This window comes from Aulostomus chinensis, chromosome 7, assembly GCF_037954235.1.
Source record: "Aulostomus chinensis isolate RoL2024-O1b breed Wild chromosome 7, RoL_Achi_v1.0, whole genome shotgun sequence".
NCBI classification, from domain to species: domain Eukaryota; kingdom Metazoa; phylum Chordata; class Actinopteri; order Syngnathiformes; family Aulostomidae; genus Aulostomus; species Aulostomus chinensis.
Genome location: NC_141326.1, coordinates 22870984 through 22891918, shown reverse-complemented (window position 1 = coordinate 22891918; position 20935 = coordinate 22870984). Strand labels below are relative to the sequence as shown.

Below are 20935 nucleotides of genomic sequence, written 5' to 3'. Positions count from 1 at the left end.
ACCAAAAACAAATTGCAGCTGCTAAAAAACAAACACCGGCTGCAACTGTAACGTTTAAGCAATCTGTGATGCAACAAGGGGTTTTGCATTCCTTGCTAGGTGGATTATCTGATTCCAGGCTGAATGAATGGGAGTAAAAAAGCTGCTTGGACAGGTCCCACGGTGTCCCGGGCTTTAGGTTTGATGCTGGAGGGGAATTGTTGGAGGTGTTGTTGCAAAACACGGTGACTGACATTGTTTTGTTAGAAAGTCGGTCTCAATATATTAACATACAAGATACTGCAACAAACAAAATAAATAACATCACCATTTTGTTTCTAGTGTCATTGGGGGAATCAAACTACAGAAACTGACATCCAAATGTATGTTAAATTGATATATTCCTATAAATTCAGTCAAATACGATGTAACTCAAGTGAAGGGCTTCCTTTAAAAGTGTTCATATACCATTGCATTCTTCAGTACTCAATAATGAGAGATTTGGGACCCTGGGCAGAAGTTTCCATTGTGCTGTTGCACACAAGCGGAATGTGGTTTCAGGTCGATTTTATTTAGAGCCCAGTAAACACAGGCAATTTAATGCACAGCAACACCTGGGAGAATCATGAACAGCATAACAGGCTATATGTTTCTGTGGGGTGATCATCACCTCCACTAACGCTACAGAGAGCATCCAGTCTTGAGAGCCATCATGATGAAGTCTCTGAGCAGGAGCTCAGGCACATGATGATGATGTTGGCAGCTGAGTCTTACGATAAATAGACCACAAACGCTGCTCACGCTGATAGTGTATTGAAAGAGTTAACCCCTCCTCCTCCAGCCTCTCTGCAGAAACAAAAAAAGGCGGAGTTTAGGCTCATACATAGTTTTTCTATGTACAAGAGTGCAGCTAGTGTGTGTGTGTGCGCGCGTGTGTTTGTGTGTGTGAGAGAGAGAGGGCGAGAGGGAGGGAAAAAGAGAAAGTGGCTACATATGGATACCAGAACAGACGTGAGTTGTAAAGTGCTGAATTGAAGAGCTGTTACGCGCAAACTCTGGATTATTATGCCCAGCGCCAACGTGTCCGTGCGCAGTTTGTCTGAGGTGGAGAAATACCTCAGCAGCCGGATGGTGAGTATCATGTGTTTGCAGCCTTGTTGTGTCATAAATTGCAGGTTCTTCAGCGTACCAACGATGCATTGTTGTCTGAGGATCTCCACGTCATGTGAAAAACGTCAGCTGCGCTCTTTAAAACCGCATGTTTCAACGGCGAAGAACTTCAGCGGGCAAATAACATCGAAAAAAAGTGCTATGACACTAAATAAAGAAGTCTTTTTAAAGAACCCTTTGGCAGTCTGCGGAAACTCTGCTGTGTAATGTCTTACGATTCAGGCCGATTGTCAGCTTCGATTCAAGTATTCGAGTTGAAACTAACGGTCGTTAAATAATTGATTAATTGATTGGCGAGTAACTGTCAGGTAATAGCGAGGAAATGTTCAACACCAAGCAGCTTCTTAAGATGAAGAAGTTGGATCATGAGAATATTTCTGTCATTTGGAAATGAGAAAATTGAAAATGAGTAATCAAATATAATTGAATGTAGGCTTTTTCTTTATTTTTATTTTTTTGCTCGTTTCTCTCGGGCAGTGCTGCTGTTGTGGACGGATCTGAAGTTCAAGGATATATAAAGTGCCATGCAGAGTAATATAATGCAGGAATAAGTTCCTTCGAGCTGAAACAATTGATTAATCGATCAGAGAACATCAGTCGCCCTCTACTGTGATTATCTCTGAGTCCCTTCAGCCCTTCATCAAGCTAAATTTTCATTTATGTGACAAAATGAAGAGCCCCTGGGTTTGGGACCGTTTGTTGGACAAAAGAAACAGTTCAATAGTGAAAATAACTGCTCGATGATTGGATGATGTAAAGTGAAGAAGTAATCTTTAGTTGCTGTCCTTTTTAGTTTTAGGCTTTTTTCCCCGTTTTCCATCAAAATAAGATTGAAAATAGATTTATTTTGACTTTACACACTCGGTAACATCCTTCTACTACAGCTCAAAGCGTAGTAGCATAGAATTTTCACCAATAACAAGGAAATGTTGTTATTAGAGGTATGTTTCATTTATTCTCATAGGTTTCCATTCGGTCACTCAGACAGATTTTTTTTGGTAATGAAACTGACCGCATCTTTTGACATTTAGAGGAGGAAATCACTATGTTGATCATATTTGAACGCTGAATGATTTAGAGTGGTGCTTTTTGATTGGCTCCTGTTTATCTTTGGGGTTTTGAACTGTGGGACAATTTTGGCCTGACTTTGAGTGTGCAGAGTAGTGTTTTGTCACTGTTGTTGTGAATTTTAAGTGGCCAACTAATAAGTAAGTTAATAAAACACTTGGCACAAATCCTTTAATAATGCAAATAATCGTCAGTTGGATCCCTGTATAAAAGGGAGGGGAATAAGGGCGTAACTCACGACACAATAATATCACGATGTTGGGGAACTCAGTATCTTGTAAGACAAGTAATCTATGCTACGTTATATGTTAAGCTGAAAAAATAGCACTAAAATGGCTCGTAATGGATCGCTGTATTTGCTGCGTTGTGCTGTCAGTTTTGCAGTCTTGACTGTAATAATACAAAATACAACAAAAAAACCCTACACCCCTCATAAGACACCAATGAGGACGGTAGGATCACATGACTAAATCTTCGAATTACCGTATACGTTAACCCTAACACAGATTTAGGAGTGACCTTTTCCAGTCCGTCCATTTTATTTCTAAGTGCCAGAATACTGCGACCTCTATCGTCGCCCTTTGATCTGGTGAAGAAAAAAATATCCCTCCGTAAGAGCCATTTGTTTCAGTTACTTATTATCATTAACATTTGTAAATAACAGTGTTGGTGAAAGCCTCCATGCGCCTGCTGATAGTGATCGCCTTGATGTGACAGAGCACCTGAATACTCTCAGCCATGGAGGAGGGGAAAGCCCTGTCAGGTTTGATGCAACTCAAAAGTCAGGTACTCTCATCAACAGGTAGTTGCTCTTTTGGGAGTCATCATCATGATTAGTTACTTTACTGGCAAAAAAAAAAGAATCCCAGTACCACCAACTGTACTGGAATGGGTAAAACATTATGTTTCAGGAGCACTTTAGCCTGAAGTCAGCACTGATAACCACAGCATAAAATAATACACAATTGTTATTTTTACTTTTAGTGTCAGTTACATCCATCCATCCAATTCCTGTACTGCTTTTGCGTTAACGGTTGTGAGGGTGGAGGGTGGAGCCTATCCCAGCTGACATTGGGCGAGAGGCGGGGTTCACTTTGGAGCATCAGGAGCAATTAGGGGTTTAGTATCTTGCTCAAGAACACTTCAGCTTGGTCACGCGGGGGAAGTGAGGATCGAAACAAGCCACCCTTCGGTTGCTAGACAACCGCGCTACCTCCGAGGCATGCCACCCCCTTATTATCAGTTACAATGACCCTAAAAGGTTTTTTTTTTTCTACGATAATAAAAATTTTAAAACATTGTTTTGGGAAGAAAAAGTCTCCCATTTGAAAATAAGCAGCAAGGAGAAAAAAGAAAAGGGTGGTTGTATCTTTAACTAACACCGTATTGACAGCCCAGCGCAATGGAACAACGTATCTGACCATTGTCTGCAGTATTACCACAGGGCTGTGCACCACGTTACATGATGCATTCCATTCCGCTTTCGTTTGTCAAGAAGTAATTGTGGAGAAAAACTCATTGGTGTGAGGCTAAAGATGATGCCTCTGTTTGAGTGGCTCATCTCCAGCAACAGCCAGTAACCATCACTGGATGGTGGCTTTGTTTAAATATGAGAGGCATTTCTCAGCGACACGTCTGTCCCTACATGAACCTTTCACACTGTATTTGTGGTTCTATAAGATTGATGTCTCCAGATATGAGACAAACAAATTAAATGTCACATCAGAGAAATTGGCAACCTTTTAATGTCCTGTATTATGACTCATTGAATGGCAGCTGTTGTATTTTCACACCAAACGAGCTGCTGAAGTCCTCCCCGATCTGCATCACAACCTCTATTCACTTTGAATAAGTGTGTTGAATTTATCTGAATCCCATTCAATAGTTTTCCAGTCCATGGGGGAAAGTGGACACTGGGAGTGTTAATGGGCTATTGATTTAGCTGTAGCCTGGCTTTTCTATGAGATAATACTGAATACATCTTAAGTCATTCATTCCGCTGGTCTCCTGGGGATTTGAGAAACTTCAAACTCTGTTGCTAGTTTTTTTCTTCCTTTTACTCTGATGAGCCGTACTGTTTGTTTCTAAAGCAATCAAACTGTGGCCAGCTGTGGGATGCAGTTGAGAGGAGGATGAGGAGGAGGAGGAGATGTTGGGTCAGCATTCTGACTACAATCAAAGATATGCACCCTGTCGCTCTCGCTCCCTTTCTCTTCTGGTTTTCTTCCTGTTCCCCTTTGTGAGCCCTGAGTGGGAGAGTGTCTGTATCCATGAGGATCAGCTGGAGGGAATACCAATAAGCACCACAGGCTTCTTCCCCTCTGAGGTTCTGTTCTCGGCTGAAGGGATGGTTTTGTTCCATCCCTCCAAGTGTGCCAGGACTGTGTGTGCTTATCTGGGGTGCACAGCGGCAATGACGGAGAGTCCAGCGCACCACTACCTCATCATTCTGATACACATGATTCAAATAACTGCAAACACCTGCGCTTCTAGTGCACTGCTCACATGACCTGACCTTTTATCATGGGCCGATGTTTCACCAGATGACAACTGCAACTTTACTTCCTTGTAATGGGTCAGATGTCTTCCTGTTTGCATACATGAATGTCTTTGTTAACATCCCTGAAATCGGGAGGGGCACATTTGAGCAAGAACAGGCTCAGTTACTGTACGTTCTGGTCATTTTGAACCAATATTTAACCAACACATAATGCTGGGTATTTTGCACACATTCTCTGCATACCCTGAGAGTTCAAAACATTTTCTGCAGATTCATCTGACTCTAGCCCAGGAATTAAATGCTGAATTGCCAGGTTCTTCTTGTGCTGCAGTGGCCATTAAAGCATAATGTTGTTTTTTTACACAATAAAAATCGCTTACTATTCATTGATCATCATTGATCCCAGAGTGGGCTCTCTGCAGTAACAGCATCTGCAGTTTCTCCTGACTCTCTGGAATAAATGTAGTGTTTGTTCTGGTGGATTTCACCAACACACAGTCCCCTGTTGGGTTAAGATTGAGGCTAATACAGTTGGATCCTTATGTTATGCTGTCTCGGGAGGTCAGATCATATTAAATGGGTCAGGGTGATGGACAGACGCTGTGCACTATGTAGGGCAGCGTGGAGGAGAGGGGGTTCATACAGGGATGAGGTGTGAGGCAGGCACCCTGGGGGGACAACGGTGGCCTGTCGATCCTGTTGGGGGTGATGTGTTTTTGGGAGAATCCTCCCTTTGTCTTCTGTTTTGGTTTCACTTGCTCTCTCAGATTTGTCTCCCACTTCCTGTCTGTCTCTTGTCTCTTGTCTGACATGCTAATAATGGGTGAGTCTTACAAAAGTGGGTGTATGCCTTTGTGATGTTTCGGCTTGTTCATCTCAAACATAGACGTTTAAGTGAGAAGGCACGACAAAAGCTTCTTTTTTTTTTTCCATCTTTGATATACCAAATTTTAATCCATAGTCAGACAGATGGGCCACACACAGCCTAACCTTTAAATCCCAGAGTATTACAGCCAGTGAGCACAGACAGGGTTCAGCATGGATGCCCAGACAGGTCACTTGTTTGTTGATGGAACTCAATTTCATCAAACCATCATCTGGTCTGAAGCTGTAGCCTCTCAGTTAAAAGAACATACCAGCCTTTGGGGAAATAAACTGATTTGCAATCATTCCCCGAGAAGATAGATAGGTACCCAGAGACCAGATGACTGCTAATTAGCTTAGCGCAATGAATGGCGGTGGATGGGGGTCAGTCAAAGGTCATCAAAATACACATCTATCTAAAACGGTCTGTACTCGCATTAATAGATGGTTGCATATAACATTTGATATAAAAATATTATACTGTATTGATATTGTAAACAAAGCCGGAACTACCGTCTTGACTGGGCGCAGGAATTTGACTCTGCATCTCCAAAACAAAACATTTTTAGATGATTAGAAGAGTGGCTGCTGCTACTAATCATCTTCATACTCGAGGATGGGAGGATTACTGATTACTCATCCTTAACTTTGTTACACGGAGGAGGAACTACTGGTTTAGAAGCTAATTGGACAAGACAGAGGTATGCTAATCTGCCCACTTCTTGCCATTCATTGTGCTAAGCTAACTGGCAGTCAGCTGGTCTCTGTGGGTCTCAGTTCCCTATTGCACGCACAGAGGAGAGAAGGGCAGCTATCCTCTAGTCTGGTTCAAAGGAGGATGGCAAATAAGCTCATTTTCCAAAAAGTTGGCATGATCCTTTAAAAATGGTCTGTCTAAAGCTGTCTAACTATCTTGCTGCCATCAGCTGTATTGTAGCAGCCTTTCCTCTAGTTTCAGAAATTTCAACCCCCTCGGTTGTCTGTAGCCATCCCCGAAGACCTTTTAATCCTCACCCGGCTTCACCCTCCTACCTCGACAACCCCTGGAGAATGCCTGTGTTTGGGGGGGGGGGGAAACAGAGTGAAAAGTAGGGCAGCTCCTCAGCAGATTCTGGACAGACATTTTCATCAGCATGAGGCTAATTCATTAAGCGCAGCCACTCATCCAGAGAGACCCTCAGATTGCTCCCACAGTTAGTCTGCGTGGGCAGAAACTGGCTTATTAAATTCAAATGATACATTTTTTTTGTGGAATCTCTTATCAGATAATAGAGTCCGCACTGGCTCAAGAGTGAGTTACACATCTGGATCCTGTTATAGAGTCATCCGAGCTGCTCGCATGAATCCCGCCCCGTCCCCCCAAAAGGCGCCTTGTTTTTCCAGCTCTTTATTACAGTTTCACTACTCCAGAGGAAAATATAGAAGTTGTATAATTCCAAACATTTCTTACACTTCTCAAGCTCTGTTTTGCTGCAGGCCTCAACATCGATCGATCACTAGAAGCTACATCAGCATCTGATCTGTTTTGTGCTCACCTTGAAGTAATAGCCTTACACCACTGTGCCCTGTGTTTGGCCCCTAATGCTTTAGAAGAGTACATGAAGCATGTCAGAGTTAAGCCTGGTGGTGGGAGAGCCTTAAGAGCTAGCTTAATTCCAGTGCTGCAGTAACAGCATGCAGTCCAGGCTGAGTCTTTCAGTTTTGCTGAACAGGCAGTTCTTTGTGTTTCTTCTTAAAAGACAATATGTTACAGCGTACTCTACACTTCCTCCTCTTTCCTTTGTGTGATGACCAGGTTCAACATGATGTTTGCTCATGTATGAACCTGTATGTCGTGACAGGAGACATTGCCTACATTCTCGATGGAGATGTACGTTAGTGAATCCATATGCGATAGCTCAGCTGTCAGAGCGCCGTCCTGGACCCAGCAGAGGTAGAACATGACAAAGTACGCTTTTTTCTCTGCAGAGAAAGAGCCCTGTGTTCAAGAAGTACAGATGCCAGAGAGGGGGATTGAGTGGGATGAAGACAGAGGCTGAAACACACCAGGCTTGCTTGTAGAAAGTAGGATGGAATGCTCTGGTTACATATAGATTAGTACGTGTGTGTAGACGGTAAAATGACAAGGTTGTGACTAAAATAGTCACAGGTAAATAAACGCTGGTTAAACATTGTGTTATTTTGGTTATTGTGAAACCAATTTCGACTCATAAATCCAACACAACATTCTTCCTCACTGTATCACCCTCCAAAACAAGTTTGGCAAGTTGATAGTATGACATCATAGTATCAGCAGCAAGTCAACGTGCAGGTGTGTGTGTGTGTGTGTGTGTGTGTGTGTGTGTGTGTGTGTGTGTGTGTGTGTGTGTGTGTGTGTGTGTGTGTGTGTGTGTAATTGGATTACTCAACTGAATTGAGATTTTAATTCTTGCTTGTTTGTATTAATCCAAGCATCTGCTATACACATCTCAGAGTGTGTCTAGCCAGAATTAATCCCACTATAACCGTTAAAGCCTCTCCTTCCTGACAGGCATGTGTCAGTGTGTGGGGAACTCTTGTTAGACACTTGTAAAGGCGTTCAGTACGTAACCTTTGTGTTGTGATGAGGAAATGCTCAGCAGGGTTGAGCCCTTAAGTCTGCTTGAGTTGGCTGTTTATTTTCTTGAACCTCAACAGTGTTCCTTACATTCAGGATTGCTGAGGCTTTGTACCGCCGGCGGTGCTTGTTGTATAACACTTTGTATTAGGCTTTGTCAGCTTCAGCTCCAGTCATTACACTGGAGTTGCACTGTGATGGACTTGCAAGATTCTGTGGCTTGTTAGGTTACTGCGACATTGCAGCGCCACATCCCTTTAGGTGACACTGTGGCGCTAAGAATGCTGGTCCAGCCTAACTGAGTTCTCTCTTTGCTGCCTTCTTCATTTTCCTACTTGCTTACTGGGATTATTTTTATTCTATTTCACTTCCTCAAAAGCATTGAGCAGAAATCTCCACTTGACTAGAGACATCAGTCAAAAATGTCGTTGAAAGCTGAACTTAGGAAAATGGTCATTTACCCTCATATCAGACAATGTCTGGAAAAGGGATTTCCCGAGCAGTGTTGCCTCATGTGACATTATCACTGACCTACATTAGATGTGTACGCTCCACTTATTTCACGCACATTAATAGCTGTTATCTGAATGTTGTCATCTGTGTGCGATACTATAAACAAACAGGATTCATCTCTGGCTCCTAAAACTGAACAGATGCGCCAAATAAGAGCATTACACACACACCCAGATGGCCTCGCCGTGGCAGTAACAGAAGGGAAAAAACGGAGCAGCACTGAGGAAAGAACGCGCGACAAACAAAAAGACCATTAATGCAAATGGTCCTGTTACCTGGTTCTTAGTTTAATTATTCAGGTAATCACTTCTCAAATTCTACAACAAAGGCTGTCTAGTGACACCAGGAAGCAGCAACACATGGCAAATTTATAATTCCATAAGTCCAAGCGTGGCATAGAAATATAAGCAGATTAGGTTTAAATAGAAAAACTTAATTCGGGTTTAACGCCAATAAGTGTTTATTTGAGAATGAAAACTGTTTATATGTAGGATTACTGTGCCATTCTAGATTTTAATACATTTTTTTCAGGATGTTCTCCTTCATTTACCTTCAATGAGGTGGTGTCAAGTGTTGACTTTTTTTTTTTAATTATGAAGAGATCTATGTGATCTAATATTTGGAATGAATAGCAAATTTGCTTTTTGAGCTTCTATTTATAGTGAGAGTCAATGTCACTGTGAGCTACATTTTTCTTTTCTGAGTGACTTGTGTTGTCAAGTAGAAACATTTTTCTTGTAAATCATCAGACAGTATCTGATGTTTGTTTTCCCATCTTATAGGACCGGAATAATGAGGGCAGTTTTCTGAGCATGCCTTTATCGATGCGCCGGGGTTCCTCAGAGAACAATCTTGATCTGGACCTGAGTGATGGAAGTCCTGGTCCTGGTCTGGGCTGTGAGGTCCAGCGTAGCCGTTCTTGCTTGGATAGCCTCCAACAGAAGATACTGAGAGTCACAGAGCAGCTGAAGATTGAGCAAACGGCACGAGACGAGAATGTCGCCGAGTATTTAAAGCTGATGAACAGTGCAGACAAGCAGCAAGTGGGACGCATCAAGCAGGTGTTTGAGAAGAAGAACCAGAAGTCGGCTCATAATATTGCTCAGATGCAGAAGAAGCTGGAGCAGTACCACCGTAAGATGAAGGACTCTGAAATCCATCACGGCCCGTTCCCTCATTCTGGCAAACACAGCACCATCCCCAGGGAGTCGCCCCGCGAGCTGTTGAGGGACATGACGGGCAGCGGTCGACATCCAACCATGGACAAGATCAAGACCATTGGACCCGGCGTTTCTCTCTCCCCTCCTTTCTTCTTCAGCAAACCCAGAGAGTTCGCCAACCTTATCAGGAACAAGTTTGGCAGTGCTGACAACATCGCCCAACTCAAGACCACTATGGACACTTCCTCTCCGTTGCCCACCGACAGCACAGGGAAGGGGCTGAGTAGCAGCACCTCGCTGGTGGGCAAGCCCAAGTACCCCAGCGATGACGAGTGTTCCTCAGGGAGCGCTTCCATTTCAGCAGACAGTAATGGGCACCCAGTGGGGGGAGGGGTGTCAGCAGCGGCAGCGGCGCCGGTGCTCGGGCAGGGCCAAGGACAGGGGCAGCAGGCAGGGGGGGACGGCCAGAACAGACTCGCCCTGAGCCTGGAGGAAGTGAGGGAGATCAAAGATGTCCAGAGCCAGCTGGAGGAAGAAATGGAAGTGATAAAGACTCAGTTCAAGAGGGAGTATGGCATCATCAGCCAAACTCTGCAGGAGGAGAGATACAGGTCACTTGATAGAACATAATCTCTTATTCTAAAATCATGTGATGTACTTTCTGTCAAATAGTTCAGAATCAAAAATCACTATGTCCTCATCTTCCTGCCTTGACTCCCAGGTACGAGCGTTTGGAGGACCAGCTGAACGACCTGACGGAGCTTCACCAGCACGAGATGGCAAATCTGAAACAGGAACTGGCCAGCATTGAGGAGAGGGTGGCCTACCAAGCTCATGAAAGGGCCCGGGACATTCAGGTACATAGTGCACCCATTGTCTAACCAGACACAGGCCATGTGTGCTGGCCATGTGGTTTATATAGAGTATGTGTCATTGGGTGGAGCCCTAAAATGTTTTTCAGTCATTGAAGTTTAGTTTTTGTATGGTGCGCTTAAGGCCAGTGGCAAAAAGTCCTGTAGACCTGAAACATTCAACCACCTGCTGTCACCCCCTTTACCCTCCCCTGCCTCTGATTGGCTAGTAATTGGTGCCTTTAGGCATGTGGGTTGAGAGGGAGCGGGGCTTTGCAGAATTCTGGTGGGAAAAACGTAAAACACTTGCTTTTTTCAATGGATTCTGATACTACTTTTTTTTTTTAGTGTACCTCTGATATAACTCCATATAGCTCATGGCGGCACATGTTGCCCAGTTTGAGAATCACAGCTTTAGAAGTGAAACCATTAGAACCTTCCTGGGAAATGAAAGCCTTCTTAGAAAAACAGAAAAACACATTTTTGGTAAAATAATTCACGTCCCCCTTCAAAAAAATCTTTTCACATCTTTTTCAGGAAGCTCTTGAGTCGTGCCAGACGCGAGTATCCAAGCTGGAACTCCAACAGCAGCAGCAGCAGACGGTTCAGCTCGAGAGCCGGGACGCTAGAGTCCTGCTGGGGAAGACCATCAACATCATGTTGGCCATCATCACCGTCATCCTTGTATGCGTCTCCACCGCTGCCAAATTCGCCGCGCCACTTATGAGGAGCCGGCATCACGTGGTAGCTACATTCCTTGGAATCTTTTTTTTGACCATTTTCTGGAAAAACTGGGATCGTTTACAATACGCCATAGACAGAATGCTGATGCCTGCCTGAAAACATGAAGGTGCATTTCGTCACTCTGAACTGTCTGAGGAGGATTGGTTGTACAATCGTCTTCAGACACAATCGCCATGCTTCTACAGAGGTTTTCTTTTTACTGTCAGACTGAAAGTAGACATTGGTGAATTTAGTTAGTCGTCTTGAACCTGAATGTGTGTTGCTAACATTTTCATTTAACCCTAAGAAAAAATTATATTTATATAACAGTAAATTTTGCTACTTTGTCCTCAACGATTGCTATGAAATCATTAGTTAATCTAGATTTCTTAACAATAATTTTTAAAAAGGGTGAAAAGAAATGTATTTTCACTCGTGGGACTCACATAGTTTCTTTATGTCTTCTCATTCGTTCTCTGCCGGATCTCTCAAACTGTTACACACACAAGCAAAACCTAAAATGTGGTATCTTATTGCCACAGCTACGAATGACTTTTGTCTGCCTCAAGGAACAGTTGACATTTTAGGAAAGACCCTTACTTGCTTTTTTGCTGATAGATGGATGTTGTTGTGATGACTCTGCAGTAAAAATATGAAGTCTGGAAAGAGGAAGTCTGGCTTTGCCCCGTGGTTACCTTTGAACCTCAATAATTATATTTATTTAACATGCATAAAAAACAGTGCATTTTGCACAATATTTATGCTAAGCTAAGGATGGAAAATCTATCTCTGAGGAAAAAGTAAATAATCTCCATAAGTGTCAGACTTTTCCCTTTTGAAGACAGAGGCAACATTCTGTTTTTTTAGATTTGTTTCATTGCCTTGTCTGTCCCATGTGGTCAGCCGTCTCTTAAACTTGCTCTGTTTACTGTTTCTGATGTTTAAAGTGCAATATGTTGTTATGATTTCTATGAGCACTGTCTTTGTAATTTTAATTTTTTTTTCTCAATGATTCCTTTTGAGGAGTGTGCATTTCACCTCAGTGTTTTTGGAGGAGAGATAGGTTGTTGGTGCCAGGGAGGCGGGTGAGAGAGCGTCATTAATGTTGGCGTGAGGGATCCATAACCACTGAAGCTGCTGCTGCTGGGCTCTGATAAGACCAGCTGTCGTCCCACTCAAGGGCCAAAAATCAATCCAGCTGCATTACTGTGCTGATAGCGTAAGGATATCAACACAAGCCTCTCTCTAGAGCGGGCACACACATCCACAGAACACAAAAACCGAGTCAGAAACCTGGCTCTCCTCATTAGTTCTCCTACTACTAATGTGATTCAGAGGCGATGGTTTATACTGTGACACAAGGCCTTTTTTCTGGGGAAAAATGCAATTCTTTTTTCTTTTTTTTTTTTAAAGAAGCAAACAGCCTTCCAGTAATTCTAGGAGCACATTTTCGTGAAGTGATAATGTGTTCTTTCATGTTGTCTATGAGGATCTCACATGAAGCTGTGGAACATTTTTAATGTTTGTCTGTCATCATAACATGGTTGTGTATTTTTTTTTCTTTTTGTCTGTTATACTACTAACTTTTATTTTTTTTATCATCCCCATTTTGGCATGTTTCAGGAAATTTTAACTTCAGAACTATAAATCTGGTTTACATGATCTTTTCACCTGATGTGGTCAATCAGTTTTGTTTTAATGCATATGTGCCTTTGTCTGACAACTTCTGTTAAATTAAACCTTTTTAATCAACTTGTGACTTTGATTCATTTTTTTTGTCCTGTTATTTAATGTCTCCATCCATCCATTTTCCACTGCTCATCCTGTTAAGGGTCACAGTGGGGCTGGAGCCTATCCCAGCAGCCTTCCGACAAGAGGCGGGGTTCACCCTCGACAGGTCACCAGTCCATCACAGGACCAACACATAGAGACAGACAACCATTCACACTCACAGTCACACCTACAGTCAGTTTAGAGTATCAATCAGCCTTGTCCCCTCTTGATGTCTTTGGACTGTGGGAGGGAGCTGGAGTACCAGAGAGAACCCACACAGGCACAGGGAGAACATGCAGACTCCACACAAAAAGATCCCGTGCTGGAGCCGGGGCTCGAATCAGTAAATTTCTTGCTGTGAGACAACAGTGCTGACCACTGCACCACCGTGCTGCCTTGACATCTCTGTGTAATATTTAATTGAAAAAAAGATATGTGTCATTACTGAGAAACTGAGATAAAAGCTCACTACCGCCATTGTGCCATGCAAAGAGTGGGAAATGACCTGCTTACACTCACAGATGTACCAGCATACTCAAACTCTGAATCACTGCATTTATTTCAAAGTTCCCACTCAGTCAGTAAAATTTCGCCTATGATCTTTCACTGCTTTCCTGCTCTTTAACGCTCACCTTCACAACCACTAGGGGGCGCAAGCACTGCACTCTTGCCATGACAGCTCAACACTGGAGGGCTGCAGCATCTCACTCTGCACTCATTTGGTCTTCTAGATTTGCTGAATGCTTTGAATCTGAACTGTGTATTTTTACTTTTTCATTACAAATAACAACTTCATTTAAACTTTGATCATAAAACCCAAAGAGGCAAAAAGAAATACCACAATCCGAGTAGTAAATTAGCGCCCTCTGCTGCTGGAAAGAATACACTCATCAATCCATCTATCCATTTTCTATACCGCTTATCCGTTAAGCGCGGTGGGGGGTGGGGGGTGGGGGGGGGGGGGCTGGGGGCTGGGTGCTGGATTCGGTGAGAGGCGAAGTTCACCCTGGACGAGTTGCCAGTCCATTGAAGGGCCATCAGAAGCAATTAGGGGCTCAGTATCTTGCTCAAGGATACTTCGACATGGTCACCGGAGGAAGTGAGGATGGAACCAGCAACCCCAGTTGCTAGACGGCCACTCTACCTCTGGAGACTGGAGAGTCTGTGCTGGAAAGAATGAACGTTGAAAACACAGCTGTTCAACATGCACTTCCACATGTAGATATGTGTGGAATATTTACAATTTATGGCTATCTCGCTGCATATTTTACTACATATCAAATCAGAAATGTCCTGCCTGTTGTGAATTTCCCTGAAGTAACAGAGCACGATCTTAACTTGCTGTTAACACTTCCTGTGCAATGCAGTTCCCATCAGGGTAGCGATGAATGATTTAATAATCACTCATCCGTGCTGGTACAGTATGCAGTGGCACGGTTCAAACAATAAGCAATGACACCTCATGTGGCTACAATATATTTACAATAATACAGGTGAGATGTCACCTTCAAATAGCAGGACCTGCCACCTATCCTCAACAGCCACCCTTTTGGAATGCAGTAGATGCAAACACAGGGACATAATACGCACACAATGAAGCTCATGCACGGTTAAACTCGACTGCAGTGCAATGTGGGTCACCTGGCACAGCGGTGTGCTTGGTTTTGTCTGCGTGACTCGCGCCAGCGTGCATGCCAAACAGGCAGAGCCACATAGTGAGATACAGGGACAGGGACAGGGATGATAGACAGATAGCTTAACTGAGGATCTGTGCTACTTGCACGGTGTTCCTGTACTTCATGCGAGCTCAAGTTTCAGAGTCACATCATGACTTGTGTACATGTATGTATGTGTGTGGGAGGAGTGACTGCTTTTCATACATTTATGGAGCAACTCAGGCCTCTAGGGGAGAAAAAAACATTCTGATTGGTGTGAGGAAGATATTCTGACTAACACAAACACGTACACACAACCACCCACACATGCAGAGAGGCTTAAAAATGGGGATTATGAGCTATATTTGTAGGTGTGAAAGGAGAGTAATATTTTCTTTACCAGTTTCTCTTTCATACGTACTTAAGAGCGGCTCCATTTGATGGGATCTTGTGTTTTCCACTGCAGTCTCCCTCGTGGCTCAGAGGCCCATTCATGGGCTCCATAATGAGCTGCTAATTATCCCAAGACCTCATCGAGTCTCTTTGGGCCCACAGTTAAGCCTCCTCCTCACACAGGTTGGCATGGTGACCGTAGGGGATGGAACCTGCATGGAGGAGGCCACCAAAAGGACCGGCACAGCTTCCCTCCTGCTCTTCTTTCATGAGGGGGAGTGAGAGGGAGACATTTTTTACACTCCAAGGAAGACAAAGGAAAGAGTGGGAAGTGTGTGGATAGAATTAGCTGTATAGCATTGCAGGTATAAATTTTGTGAGGTATATTTATATGTATGTGTATTAGAGCGTTTATAAATATAAGTGTGTGTTTGTGTATTTCAGGCTGTATATTATGGGAATGTACTGACCTCTCAGGCAACTTCCACTCTGATTTAGAGTCCTCTGGTAGCGCTGGGCCCTTCCCATTTCCTGTTTATGATGCCGTGGCAACAGGCCACACTCATGTCATCTCCTTTAATACTACAGCTTAAAAATGTATGTTGCATCAAAAGAAGAGCTACAGTCACGTACCACAGCTGGCACGAGCTCTGTGACGCTGCAGCAACTAAAATTAGAAATTCCAGTGATGAACACAGAAATGGATGGTAGAACATTCCAGATTTATGGATGCATTTATCATCAAGGTCTTCATATAAATCACCTCCTAAAATGCCCTAATTCAAAGGCACCTCCAATTCCCTTTAGTTGCTAAGCAACCGCAGAGCGGCACACTGGTGCCTGGAGTTAAAGGCTGGTAGCCCGGTGGTGTAAAGTGGATTGTGGGGTGAATCACTGTCTTTTATGGTGCTGAGGATCCATTACATGACCAGCTGACAATGACAATGATACACTGCCACTGGAGAGTAATTATTCAGCCTGTTGATCCATCTGGTGTATCCACAAGCAAATTTTGTCTCCTGAATGGCTATGGAGGCCAAGCTCTAACAACAATGGTACCTTTGCACAAACAATGACATGTGGATATTGGAAAATAAACAATGTAAACATGAAATTATGTTCATTTTTCATCTGTCATCCCATGTTTTTCATGGGTTCTCACTCACGACGTCTAATATTGCCTCTCTTAATGGTTTATTGTGTGCTTATAAGTAACCAGTAGGTAAACAGAGGACAATATATCTCACTGATCCGCCAGCAGAGCTAGCTGCTACAGGTTCACCACAGGTGTCTCTTAAAAATCCATTCTGTGAAATGGCATTTAAGCTGTCAGGATGAGTTAATGATGTAAGACCTGTCATTAAAGCCATTAGCTTGACATATAGTAGGCCTTTTACCAGAGCCGTCCCAGCCTGTGAGCGAAATGAGCGGCAGCTTAAGGGCCTCAGTCCCACTAGGGGGCCCCACAAACCCACGCACTGATGGCTGATATGATTGATAATCAAAGGTGGTTGGAGCACCTTCAGCTTTGGGCGGTTCTTCATCACTGTCAGGTGTGACCTCCACTTTGAAGCCATCCACTGGGCAGAAATGCATTGTGTGAAAGCAGCCTTCCACAAGGCCATTGATGAATGAATGTGTATAAATGTCAATAAATCAGTTGTTCATCTAATCAAGCATCTCGCCATCCAAACAGTTACTATCATCAGTCACAGGTACTGAGAGTTTTAAGATCTCTCCTAACATATGTGCATATCTTGCATTTATTCCCTGATACAGAGAGGAGAGAAATACTGCCCAGGCAAGTTCGTCGAGTGAAATTTCTGGGAAGCCGACTGTAGTCTCCGTTTTAGTCCCATTGACCGATAAGTGAACTGTTGGTTTTCTCTGTCCTTGTTTTGCTGAGTTCCTGAAATAACTCTGCACTGCTCTAGTCGTGTTAGTGTTCTCTGAGGAAGCGCTCCAGCTCAGCTACTGTTAACCCATCTTTCATCAGCACATGTTTAAAAGTACCAGGCTTGATTATATTTGGGACAGTGTAGATCATTTCTGCCTCTTCAAGAAACCACCCATGGTGTTACAGCCAGGGGTGAAAGTGAGCTGGAACGACCCGGAACGCAAGTACCGGTAAAATATTCACGGCCGCAATGGACTTCCGTTAAAAAAAGGACGAGAAGGGAGCTGTCAAAATCTCATATTAAATAAAGAAAACGTCAGAAGGCGTTTTCACACTGAACGCGGCAGACGCGGCGCGCTGCTCGGGGTGGGGCGCAAGCACGCGCAGCGTTACTGAGTTGCTGGGCTTGGTTTGCGCTCATGTGACGTCACAGCACGCCCACATACACAATGAATGGACTTTACCCGCGCAGCCTGCGCCTTGCGCGTTCAGTGTGAAACCGCCTTGACACGGAGTCGTGCCCATGAGCGCATCTCCGCATGCTAGGCGTTTCTGGTTGGCTGACAGACGGACACGTGGGTCACGTTACCAACATTGTTAGCTTTGATTGGTTCAAACTACACATGTTCTGCTTTCACAGAATGAAAAAAAGAGAAAGAAAACAAAACAGAGGGCAAAATCAAATTAGTGATTTTTCTTGAAATTTTCCACGTTTTGTGTTGTGTCACTCACTGTAAAGTGTAAACTGATATTTTGCTAAATAAATCATTGAGTGATATTGATGATCTGTTTTTTCATGTCTGCTTGTTCCCTGTTGTTAGCACTGTAGTGGGCACTTACTGTAAAAAGCAGTTTTCAAAGCATTCCCAGGGGTAGCGCGGGAAGGATGGGGCTATGGGGGCTGCAGTTGTGTGGGGAATAGACACCCGAAACCTGTAATAAAAATCACCCAAAACCGATTAAAAACCGTAAAACTTCGCTGGCGGCACACACCCTTTGGGTGTGCGCTTTTTTTTTAACGCACGCTCAAAGGACGTACAGTTCCAGCAAGACTTTTAAGCCACTTTCACCCCTGGTTACAGCTAACATCAAAATCTTGACTTCAGAAAACCTGCTCTGTGTATCTGCGATTGACTCTGAGGGGATAAAGAAGCATCACATCAGTTGCCCGACTGGCTGCAACTGCTGATACGTTTGCCTTAACAGTTGCTACCAAAGGGGCCTCGAGCAAGTCAGGCTCTGGCACCAACTCACAGCTTCTCTTGCTGCTAAAGACTGTTGCAGTAATTCAGCAATGAGATCATTGAAGACTCATAGGCGGGTCAAACTTTGGTTCTAATGACTTGACAATTTGTCACTTTTTAAAAAGTTCCCCCTCTGTTCCATCATCCCCTGCTAGATGTTCCCCTACCTCACCCTTGATGGAGGCTGCCAGTTTGTATAGCACATCTGATTTGGTGGACTTGATCAGCTGATGGAGCAGCAGCGGGATTCCTGTTTGCAGATTTGGTAGAATGGACATCTCTTCCCTTCAGGAACTGATGATAGCCCCGGATGAACACCAAAATCATGGCTGATCCTGTAAATCACAAAATGCTCATCGTAACATTAACTGAATTAAAATACAAAATTGACCATGCAAATACCTAAAAAATGGAAGCTCTAGTATCCAAATGTTGCAACATCTTGTATCAGTTCAAGCACCACTGAAGACTAAAGACACAAAGACATCCTAACATCAGTTATAGTCATGCTTCTCGGACCAAGCGTGTAATGTACGGACAGAAACACCCATATGCCCATACTTACATATATACTTCACATAAATAAACCAAATGTATATAAATGACAACACGATTTTGAAAAAAGAAAGTCTTGTCATCCGTATCATTTAACTCTCTTCCCAGAAGCCCCTGGCTGAGAGAGAGATTGCTACACAGTAGAGGTAGCTAACCTCCTTGCCCTCCTCAGCTTTATCAGCAGCCTGGTTTCTACAGATAGAGCATGTGAATATGTGGCACGATTTTATCTTTCACAATTTTTCTTGAGCATGCCCTCTTGTACCCCTCAGATACGGCCACTGACATTCACACATTATGCAGCAGATAGGATATGAGCGCTAAAATATACACCACAAAAAGGCTCCTATTATCTCATATTCAATCAATATTTTCAGTCTCAGATAATTAATAAATATGCACTAAATCATCATTTTGAAGAAAAAGACATTAATGCAGTTCGATATATCCATCCATCCATCCATTGTCTTCCACTTATTCCTGTTAAGGGCCGCGGGGGGCTGGAGCCTATCCCAGCAGCAACGGCCGAGAGGTGGGGTTCACCCTGGACAGGTCACCAGTCCATCACAGGACCAACACATAGAGACAGACAACCATTCACACTCACAGTCACACCTACGGTCAATTTAGAGTATCAATCAGCCTCATCCCCTCTTGATGTCTTTGGACTGTGGGAAGAAGCTGGAGTACCAGAGAGAACCCAGCAGGAACAGGGAGAACATGGAGACTCCACACAGAGAGATCTCTTCTGCACATACACAGTCACATCAACGCTGCTATTCAACCAACAGCTAAAGAATTCATGAAGGGAGATTGTTGAATGCAAAACCACAGATATGCATTTGTGTTGGTCCTTTGTGTGTTTAGGGATGAATGTGACCATTGGCCCAATTGCAGGCTCACATTCTTGAGGTCAAGATTGTAGCTGTGGGCGCCATGCATGCTTTTTGAAACTGGACAAAAACAAAGAGCACAGTATTTAAAGTGTAGAGGCTGCATGTGTGTGAGCTGGCACACTGTAGTAGTGGCAGTAATAGTATTATTATTATTAATAGTAGTAGTAGTAATAATAGTGGTGTTCCTGTAACAGAAAAAAAACACTTCAACTTCTCAGACACTACAGTAACTTTGACTTCCTTGATTTATTTATTTTTTTTTAAATTTGGCATGAATATCCATTTAGAGTCAAAGAAGAGGTGAAAAGATTGTGCGGGTCAAAGGTCACCTCAGATGAATGTACTATCTCTGGAACACTTAGAGGGATTTTTTTTTTTTTTTTTCAAATTTGGCAGTCTGAAGGAAGAATGAACCGTAAAGGTTTTGGCATTCAAAAGTCAAGGTCACTGTGTCCTCGCTGCTGTGGAGGAAATGTCATTACATCTGACGCAAGCATGCGCATGATCATGCAAGAGAACATTGTATTGTAGGGTTTGTTGGGATTTTAAACAAATCATCTGTTGAAAAGGGCACTTCATTGACTAATATGGGAAACAGTGCTTACAAGGCTTTAGCCAATTTAAGTTAAGCTACACACATCCCAGTAGAATTTAATTCCATCAAGGCACAGACGCAGAGACATACTGTATAACTGTGATGTCATAGTTCTAGTTCAGTAAGGTTAAACTGACGCTGATAAAAAAAAAATCTTAATCTTGGTTTTAAGTCAAGTCAAGTGCTGCTCATCTGGTTCAGCTAGCACTTTTAAATAATGATAATTATTAAATGACAATTATTTTATTGTTTGAAATAGGTTGGTGTCTTCCCCAGTTCCTGACTCCTGCCACGCTGGAATGACACAGCTGGATTGAAGCCAGACGTTGTCGGCTCATTATCAACAACTTGTCAGCCGGTTCTCCTCACCGTCCTCTATCTCTGAATGTGTGGGGGGTGGTATTGTGTCTGGAAAGGAATCTGTGGGGCAACTTCAAGTTGAAAGATTTCTCTGGGCTCCTTCTCCTCATCTGGAGATTACAGCGGCCCGAGGAAAGCTGCAG

At 43.4% G+C, this 20935-nt stretch overlaps 1 protein-coding gene and 1 long non-coding RNA gene across 2 annotated transcripts; one reads left to right on the top strand and one right to left on the bottom strand.

The window, feature by feature from the left end:
- Nucleotides 1-910: 910 nt before the first annotated feature.
- Nucleotides 911-13272, top strand: LOC147259113 (transmembrane and coiled-coil domain protein 3-like). Its single transcript, XM_086207850.1, has 4 exons — nucleotides 911-1110; nucleotides 9473-10461; nucleotides 10572-10707; nucleotides 11239-13272. The coding sequence occupies exons 1-4, from the start codon at nucleotides 1045-1047 to the stop codon at nucleotides 11539-11541; spliced, it is 1494 nt and encodes a 497-aa protein (XP_086063976.1). The 5' UTR covers nucleotides 911-1044; the 3' UTR covers nucleotides 11542-13272.
- Nucleotides 13273-15477: 2205 nt separating this feature from the next.
- LOC147259112 (uncharacterized) lies at nucleotides 15478-20824 on the bottom strand. The gene is made up of 4 exons (XR_015116829.1): nucleotides 20802-20824; nucleotides 15879-15912; nucleotides 15716-15776; nucleotides 15478-15508 (listed from the first exon to the last, which is right to left on the bottom strand). It is a non-coding gene; the product is annotated as an uncharacterized LOC147259112 (long non-coding RNA).
- Nucleotides 20825-20935: the final 111 nt, after the last annotated feature.